At 39.3% G+C, this 9,972-nt stretch overlaps 1 protein-coding gene across 14 annotated transcripts in view; it reads right to left on the bottom strand.

Moving 5' to 3' along the window:
• Positions 1 to 1,831: 1,831 nt before the first annotated feature.
• Pfrx (6-phosphofructo-2-kinase/fructose-2,6-biphosphatase) overlaps positions 1,832 to 9,972 on the bottom strand; it is a 33,692-nt gene continuing 25,551 nt past the window's right edge. For 7 of the 14 annotated variants that reach the window (XR_015312115.1, XR_015312111.1, XR_015312112.1 and 4 more), the window contains 3 exons: positions 7,773 to 8,129; positions 4,160 to 4,479; positions 1,832 to 2,996 (listed from right to left, as the gene is read on the bottom strand). Coding sequence is in view for 3 of the 14 variants with exons in the window: in XM_022837725.2 (XP_022693460.1) it covers positions 7,953 to 8,129 (177 nt within the window). In the remaining 11 variants the exon portion in view is untranslated. Of the gene's footprint in view, positions 2,997 to 3,438; positions 4,480 to 4,642; positions 8,130 to 9,972 lie in introns of those variants that run through there. The other 7 variants (XR_015312117.1, XR_015312113.1, XR_015312109.1 and 4 more) reach the window with 6 other exon arrangements.

Here is a 9,972-nt window from a genome sequence, read left to right as displayed (position 1 = left end):
ATTCAATAAAAAAATAAAGTGCACAAGAGGACATACAACTGAATTTATAAACACGTGTTGTAGCTTTCGATACGTGAAGTCGGCAATATATACTAGCAACGCGTTTCACCACTAATTGTACTGCTAGTTTAGCTAATATCACGTAACCCCTAGACGATAATACTCTTCGGTTTTTGCGAGATAACCTGGTAACGCCTCAACAGAGTATTTCATTGTGCCTTATGATCTATATATATATATATAGCTTTATGATCTACTTGGTAGGTAATTTTATATAATATTTATGTAGTAATGGGTGTCATTTCTATCAACGTTAACTGCGTTCACCCTATGTTAGCGGCGATATATTTTACATTCGTATTTTTATAACCTTTTTATTATGTCCTTCTACATCACAACAGTTCCAATGGCCAGACAATAATTTATATAGTAAAGCTCAGTTTCACTCCGTTCAATTAAGTTTCAACTTTGGCCTTATTTCATAATACAATTGTGACATTGCACCTAATCCTATACAGTGAAATGTGCTACGCCGTACCCTTCCACTGGCCTTATTAACAACAATAACAACATTAACTAACGCCATTACATCTTATAAATCAAAATTTGCCTCCTACGGAGACAAATTTCGTATCCGTTCAGTCCATATGTTATTCGACATGATGTATTGCTGGCAAAACTACAGTATTTGCTAATCAAACACATCGTAATGGCTCATCATCGAATTTCACCAGGCAATGAAACAGGTCACTGATTTGACTCGAAAAAAAACCTTAAATCATAATCAGGTCGTCAATATTCTTGACGTTCAAATAGGTCTCAAGATCGCATACAAATAAATATATACGTGTCCTAATATGTCGATAATCGAGATAGCGGATACTGTTATCTATCTGTCTCTCTCGGGTGAACATTAAGCCTGGCACAAGGCACGTCGACTTAGCATTCACGGGTGGAATCGTATGCGACCCGGTAAACGACAAACGTGATCTTGTCAGGGACACGATCATAGAACCTCTTCGTAAACTTGATGTTTTTTCTCGTTATGTTTGTCAGCATTGTTGGCACATTTCCCAGATACATTTACCTGCCGACGTTAACGTTCACTACACCAAAGAATACAGTTGATGGAGTCAAGATGCGAGAAATAGAGGAAAATGACTTTCGCTTGTAACAGATTCGTCCATGTACAATTTCTATATAGCTTGTCGTCGTTGCAAGCGATATTTAAGGCAGCTTCGATGCCACCCCTTAGACTGTTTGTTGGCGATCAAAAGGCAGTCTATCATGGTAGAATTTTTCAGCTCGTGAATTAACAGAAAGCTTAGAAATTCGTAAGACGACGATGGTATTATAATAAAGAGAAAAAGGATGTTTAGGAGATTGATGTGTTCCTACGCATCATTTTGTATCGCCGGCCCTGCTTCTATGAAATGACTTTTGTCTGCTTTCCACAAAAGTCTCCATTAAGATAGAAAGACTATCAGGTGGTGCTAGAAATACATTCGTAGTCTTTCTGTTAAATGACAGTGGATCCTGTTTTGAAAAGCATTCGGGTCTGTGAGTTCTTTCGGGCTGCCCACCCTCTGTCATTGTTTAATTTGAATATTTTCCCCTTACCGAGCTTCGTTGTTCCGAATTTTCGTTAGCGAATGCGGTAGAACGGCACAGTCATCATTTTCAGTGCCTTTTATTCTGTAACCGATGGGCTACGAAGTAATCAAGCCTCTGGACATCACTTTCAAGTGATCTCTACTAGTTGATATTCTCTTGATAATATTCATCTTATTTCGGCAAAAATATCATTGAATTCCGAAAGCACACAATAGAGTTATTATAGACTCACATGTATATATGTACGGCATTTATTAACACATTATTATCAGCGCCACTGCCTACGTCGACGCTACACACGCCGAGGATTTTTCCTCATACTCTGCCCATAATCGATATATATATATATATATATATATATATATAAGTAAATAGTTTATATGTATATAGAATTATGCAATGCACACCTCTAATGAAAGTCCTTAGCAGCAACAATTGCTAACATAGATACTTGGTTGCTTCTACGATTTTTGCCGCCTTGTCGTTTGCTGTAAACGAGGTCGATCGAGGTGCCGTTACCCATTGGAATGACTCCGGCTATTTGTTTTGAAAACTGGTCGATCGATAAAAGATATTCATACGAGACGGGTTCACTGCCTAATTGAAATACCACCCATTTTATCGTTCCCTGCTCAACGTTTTACGCTTCGAGAACATCCAGAATTAACCATCACAGGCCGATTGTAGTCCAGTTGACTTCACATCTCCATCCATGTAGAACGCTGAACTCATTGCTTCATATAAGTACGATGTATCCCTTCTGTTTTGTTTTAAAGACTACGTAGTTCACCAATGTTATTATCCACTGGCGGGCCTGCAGCCTGACTTCTTTTTACGCTAGAAGTACGGTCCATAAGCTCAACAGTTTGCTATTACTGGCCGCTACACGTCAATAGAGTAGTCTTTTATTACCGGGTTTATCGTCACAATCAATTTTATGTATATTTATTTTTCAGTGACTGTTTATGCGACTAGAGAGAGAGCTAGCGGGTATTCTTTTGAGAACCCATTCCGTTTTCAAAGGATAAAACTCATAATGGATCTGCCCAGATTCATCGTGGATCGTACACAATTATTATTACACCTATGTCAGGCTCTCATCGTACCATTTTCGAAAAAGACAAAAGTTGCCCCATGAGCAGACGATATCGCGCCTGTTCATAACGAAATTAGATAGATAGATAGAAAAATTTCAATAACATCCTGTTATCATTAACCAGCCAGTTCAGTTTTTTCTTCTTTCTAAAATAATAAACATGATGTCGCTGTAACATTATACGTTTTTTTCTTGGTCACAGTAGGCTCTTTCTCTTTGGCCAAAGTTAGAAGTGCTCTGGAACAGTCTCCAAGGCTTCATGTGCTGCACGGTCAACGTTGGTGTTCTGCAACGTAAATTAAACAAAGAAAAAAGTGAAAGCCTATGTATTACTATGCTTACCGATTGCGGATAGGGCGGCATCCGATAATGCAGGACCATTTATGCTGTTGTGATATGTTATACGTAGGTGACTCAAACCTATATTGTAAGAATTGGAGAAATAGCAGGCATGCCAAAAACGAATCGATGTGAACCTCTTACAAAAACCCGTACAAAAAACGTACAGAAGAAAAAAGGTCGAATTGTACGGGTGTTAGATCTGGTCTACAACAGCAAACTTCTGTCTTCATACACGGTGAAATCAGTCCAAAGATAAGCCAAAATGGTTGCCAAACAAATTAATCAACAGGGTAATACAGAGGACAAACGTTTCGTCGGACGATGCCGCATAATAATCAAGAATCGCTAAAACATGACTGTTTTAAACATTAAAAAATGCCTAAACGTGGCACATTACATACCATTTTACTCAGTAATTACGTTTTTATTAAAATCCAATGAAAAAAAGATTACATTTTCCTTTTCGTTTTTCGACAGTGTACTGAAACAGAGCTACGCCCGGTGGGTGGTACCCTCGAAGTCTTGTCGTGTGATTATATAAAACGTATACAGTCTCGTCGTACGTTATGCTTCGAGGTCGTCAGATCAGTCGTAATTATAGAAATCGGCGTAGAAAGTACCAGACCACTATTCGTAGTATGTAACAGCGTTCAAACATGCAACGATCAATTTATTCAGTCCCATTCCAGATGCGTATTTGGATATTTACGAACACAGATCTATGCTGAACCAATCAGTTCTATAAATGTAATAAACCACTTATCGAAGCAGGCAGGAAAAACGCAAATGATACTGCATAACGCATAGCTTGCGCCGTCTGATCTCACGTACCTAGCATTGTATCATATCGTTCACAAAGCGACCCACAGCCAAAGCTAGACAGAACACAAAGGCGGTCTTTACAGATTTCAGTAGTGCAAGAGTAAACAGGACAGGGCGTTCAATAAAAAAAATACAGTCAATCAGGAACTACGCTACATTTGCTTGAGAGCTGTTTTGCTGCTATTTACTTTTTCTCTTATTCCCCTGTCTGTCTTAGAAGCTGGGTAGACCATTATGTGTGCACAAACTTACGTAGGGAAAATGAAATGCGGCCAGGCTGATTACCTCGATTTTACTGTTGAATTGTTCTTTGTCGTTCGTCGATCTTTTGCCCAAACGATGGTGAGCTGTGGGCTGGGGTTGCACGGGGGTTGTTTGGTTTTGTTTTTGGGTGCAGGCGGGGCCTGCACTGCGGGGCCACTGATCGGCACAGTATAAGAATTTTTTTAAACGGTTAGCTTGGATAATGAATGTGGTGTCTCCAATGTATTCTATGAATAAGTGACTCACTCGAGCACAACTCAATGTGCGGGAGTATCAACCCGACGCGCATTTCGATCTCAGCCAGCGACAAGGTAATTTCACTACGCTTCATCTTCCTCAGCCTGTGAATTAGATAGAATGAGGACATCCCCGGATCAGCGGTTACTACAGCATAAAAACCGACAATATAAAGATTTAAAATCCAATTTCCAATTCGATAACGATGGTTATTGGAAGAGAGGGCATTCCTAATCATTTCATTATTTGAAAAAAAAACAATAGGTAAACGGGTCGTCGAATGTACGTCTTATTCCAGGCTCTATGTACCACTAACCGCTACACATGTGTAGTTGTAGACGCCAATAAAACCTCTATTGCGTTTAAGAAGACGGCTCTGATGTCTTTTACAGAATGGAAAATGGTTACGTGCCGTATCCTATAATTTCGGATTCGAAAACCTTTTGGTTTCAATGAGGAAGTGTTTATAAACAAAGTATTTAGCATAAAATCATCTTTGGGCAGGCTTTCCCTCAATTAGCAACAGATGCAGTTACCGATTGCTTCTTACCAAAGAATACGACAAAACGTTTTTTCTACTTCATAATAGTAATTCAAAGCTACAATAAAAAAGGGAGACAGAAATTAATATTGGAACAGCAGGAATTACGCCATCAGGCTATTGTTTACGATGTGGAAGGTTGTTTTAGCAAAAAAAATTTATTAGTACATATTGATCTATCTCATTAATAAATTATTAAGTTAAACAAGTACGCAAATAAAAACGCACCTCATATATATACGTATACATACATATGTATTACGTATATATGTGCGTTTTATTGTACTAATAATGAATAAACTAAATTGCTACGTTCCTGAGGTTCTTGTTGCTTTTTTTGTTGCTTTCTGTCTTCGTCGTTACAGTTGAGGTAGTATAAACACAAAACAATAAAGACCATATTGGCTGTTTCAACGCGTTTTTCATTAGTAATAATAAATATAACGGATTTAATAGTCATATATATGTAACATGACGATACTACTAGCATCGTTGTCCTGATCAATATCATTCATATTGATAGGTACGAGTGACAAAGAATATAATTATAAGCTTACGATGGAATGCAATTGTTTGCCAGCCGAGAGTAATAGTTCTGGCCGGCTTGAAAGAACCTCTAGTTTGGCTAGACGTTATTCTGTCCTTTAACCCTTTCTTGTTTCCTATATTGAAATAGACGACAGTCTTTGGATGTATGTATCGGCAGCTACGTCCGGTACTACGAACAGTTTTACCCGGTATGCGCTAGTTTCGCCAACGCTAAGTAAGACATTTTCATCACCATATGCCAGAATAACAAACAACAAAATTCGAAACAAATCGGGGCACATTTTTGGCGGGTTGTTTTTTGTCGTAGAGATCATGCATTGATCTGTTGCTTCTGGAACTAGAATAGAGCCAGTTGTCTCCAAATGGACACCAGAGTTTTGTTCTGTACACGCAGAAATCTTCGAAGTATCCGTTATTACATTCAGAACATTTTAGCTTGCCAGAAACTGATTATCTACAGTCCGCTAAGACCGTGTTTGCTGAAACGCCAGGAGCAGCTTCAACCAAGGATGAGAAGAATCCGATAGGAAACTCGCTATAAGGATCCCACGACCAATCGTAAATACGAAAAATTGCATTTCCTACAATTTTAGCGTTTCGAGCGGCTCTCAAATTTGACACGACACTGGATAAATTTGCTCGAATGGTTTACGGAAGTTTCAAAAGTGCAATGCTCGCAAAGTTGTACGTGGACCATTTGATAGCCCCCGAGTGTTCCTGACTATGCAGTAGCACACCCTTGACGATTCCTCAGCGAAAAAAAAAGTATGCAAGCTGGTTGATCGCTTATGAGAGACCCCTATTATTGATAAAAGTCGGTTATTAGCTAATATTAGCTTTTTGAGGCTTGTGTCAAGCATCGAGAGCCATCACGATATCATACCTCATTTACAAAAATACCTACTCGCTAACAAAATTTTTGTTCTAGAGGTTTTAATAAAACTGAAGACACACTTGAGTCGTCATTGAGCGAGGATCTGAAAGTCTCCAGATGACTATGTTGACGCGCCTACTAGCGCTATTTTTTAAATTTTTTAAACTTTTTAAAAGTTCAAAGGTATGGATAAAAATGTTCATTTGGACGCAATATCCTAATTTACCCCCATTGCACTGTATTTAGAAACGGGGCGAGGTTCTCACAGGCAGGTCGAATCGTTGTTACGTAGAGGTACAAATTTGCATTTGCACGCATACTTTGCGAGACCAGTATTAATATAACTGTGCATTACGTTGTTTATAAAGACGTCTTTTAAGCACAACGAACAATACTGTGTTTGTTTTTAGGAGCAAAACTCCTACATTCCGTTTTCATCTGACGTCACGTTTTTCATTTGGGAAAAAAATATGTGGCATCATATACTCTTGTTGAAAGTTGTTCGCCTGAATGCCTGAGCCATTTACATGTTGTTTCGGCTCGCTAAATTTATAACGAGTCTACGAAGATAGAAATATCTTGTTGTCGTCTGATGCCGTCGAATAAAAACAAACGATTTCTTTACATCGAGACGATTGCGAAAGTATCCAGTTGTCCTGTGGTTTTCATGCATAGAATTCTTTGTGACGCTTTCCTGTGTTGCCTTTAGTTTTTGTTTGTTCTAACCCTCCCAGACTCGTCCAAACGCAATCAGACCCTTCGATTCGTCTGCCACTTTCACAAGACCTAATATTTTTTTGCATTAGTTCATATTCTGCGACACTGACATTTTTTTGACAATCCTCGTAAGGTCCGCAGGCTTTTTCTGCCGCAGCTTGTAGCACCTTCCAGGATAGAACACCTTGCTTGAATTCCTATCCTTACGTCCTCATCGGTTGGCGCTAGCCCAAAGAGCCCTGCGTATTTGTGCAATAGGCCCTTGTGCATAATTTCTCTCCCTTGTCACAATTGTCTTACGTCTAATATAGGAGCTTTTCCCGTGCGTTCATCAAAGGTATCAGGCATCAATAGTGGACTGCTTCGATAAACCGTCTAGAAAATCATGACGTGGTAGGAAAAGGTACGGCTTGTACGAACACTGTTTGCTAGGAATAGGACTATTTAGGTGGGATCGTTCTTGTGTTTTTATAGGATTTCAACAAATGGCGAACATTTCTGATGAATGTCAAGGTGGGTATGTAATTTCTAATAGGACAAATTGACACAACATTGGCTGGGGATAAAATCACCCGGATATAAACCGCTACGAAAGTACACACCAGTAGCTTAGACGTTACAGATCGTAATCTCTGTCGAGGTAAATTCCATGTGCCCCGCCCGAATATTGATATCGACATGTGACCATTAGCCACATATCCAAAAAGGAAACATACCCACTGTGTAGGTAGATTAGGAATTTAAACTATCCCTTGTAACGATCTTTAGTCGAGCTTCACCCGAAAAAGCATCTGTATCAACGGGGCCTTTGCTTTTAACATTTATAACGAACCAAAAAGAGCACGTGAAACTTCTGAATCAGATGCTTAGTTTTCAAGAAGGGAATTGTGTAGCTTCTACTTGTCCTGATGTCTCTTCTGGGCATCGCCGCATTGCACCGACAGCGCACTAGCTTCACCCGTTTCGTCGTCGGTAGCAAACTCCTCAGATACTGGAGGATCCTTCAGCTGCTCCGGGTCCGTAGGAGTCGGTTGAAATTGCTTCAGAAAGACGGGATCGAGAGCACCGGGCACCTAAAAGTCATGGTGTGCATTACATTGTCAAAAAATATCTCTCAGGCTTTCAGCTTGCCTAGATACCCTGCAAATGGCTCCGTTTACACTGATATCCGCTACGCTCATGGTCAAACATTAGCTTTAACTGGACCCTAATGCAGTATTTTTGTTGATCTAGGTCATAGCAAGGTACCGACTGCGAAAAACTGCACTGTACGGCTTAAGGTAAGGTTACTGTGCCTTATTTAGGCTGTGTTATCGTTAGTAACTGTACTTCGTCAATGCCTGTTAATGCCTATGCATTTGCTTTTTTTTGGTAAATCTATTATATTTATAAGAATAGCAGATTGCCCTGCGACCGCATTTTAAACGTAACATCATCAAAAATAATTACTACAAATAGATTGCAAACATAGATTGCAGCAAACCTACGTAAAACCTATTTGAAATTTATATTATGATGTACTCTGTAGACATCTGTTGCGCAAGGATCGTAATTATGCCATGCCTTGCGGGTCTGGATATTTTTGCAAGGATTTAAGCTTTTCATTAGGAATGTTCCTGGCCGGGGAGACCGCGTTTCAATACATTACGGGTAGAAATTGAAGGAGAAGATTCATCAGGCTGGTGAAACGTAACAGCGCTGATTTGTTGTATACTCGGCTAAAAATTATTGAGCCTTTGCTAATTTTGAACCGCGTCGGTAACTGAGTTGTCTTACATGGAAATTTGCTAGAAAAAAAAAGGAACACTCAATCGAGCTTATGACAGAGCAATGTTCCGCAGTTCTTAATATTTGTTGGGCTGAGTCAATATATGTATATATGCAAATTATTTATCATGTTACACATCTCAGCCGACGTCAGTGAACAGTCTCATATGGTTTTCATATATAAGGGTATTATGATGCCTCTCCAATGCAGAAGACTGCACATAGGTTCGCTATAGTTTCACAGAATGTTTGAGATGTCATGAAGATATGAGCATTTTCTCTATTGCATTAGTAGAATCGAGTGATGTTGATCCAAGTGTAGATCTGTAGCTTTTACGGCTAAAAATCCATATCAATCGACTTTTTTCAATCAATTTAGCCTGTACGCTCATATACGTGAAAGGCCATCACCGCTAAGCTCTAGAACAAGGAAGCGACTAGAAGGCGGCTTTCTGTAAAAGAAGCCTTCTATAGAAAGGCAAAAAGCAGGAACCAATAAGTGTATAGCTGCACAATGTCATATTCCAGATCAAGAAGAATTAAAACTGTTCCTCCTTATACTTCACAGAAGAAATTTTTTTACTATTAACTTATACTTCAGGTTAGGCAGAATGAATACGGGTCTACACAGTTGTTACTTTTCATCAGTTAGGTATAGATCTATGAAGGCGAGGGGCACGTGCCTAACCAACACGGAAACAACTATTAGGCACAACGACACAAGTTCTATAAAAACAATGGAGAAAAACAAAATGTCCATTTGCGTGTGGTCACCTGAAACTAGATTCAGCATACTCACCTGTGAGATAGAAAACCAGAAACGGCGCGGTTCGCCTTCCTGATGGGCCAAGAGGTTCTTGGCAAAAACAACAAAACGTTCGTCACGTAGCTACAATATTTTTAGTCGAAATTAAAGACCGCTAAATCGCTTCTCTCCCTCTTTTCTCTTTAACTCCTCCTCCTCCTCTCTCTCTTTCTCTCTCTCTCTCTCTCTCTCATCCTCTATTTTTGACAAAGCGCCTCCATTAAGTACGGCATTACACACAAGCCTAATGATAATGGTCCGTTAAATTCGCCAAAGAATCATCGGTAACATGTAAATTGCACCTACTAGTAAATTTTCATTTATCGTATTTTTCTCAAAAATGT

This window comes from Varroa jacobsoni, unplaced genomic scaffold (assembly GCF_002532875.2).
Source record: "Varroa jacobsoni isolate VJ856 unplaced genomic scaffold, vjacob_1.0 scaffold_725, whole genome shotgun sequence".
Classification (NCBI taxonomy): domain Eukaryota; kingdom Metazoa; phylum Arthropoda; class Arachnida; order Mesostigmata; family Varroidae; genus Varroa; species Varroa jacobsoni.
This window is presented reverse-complemented; position numbering and strand designations above follow the sequence as displayed.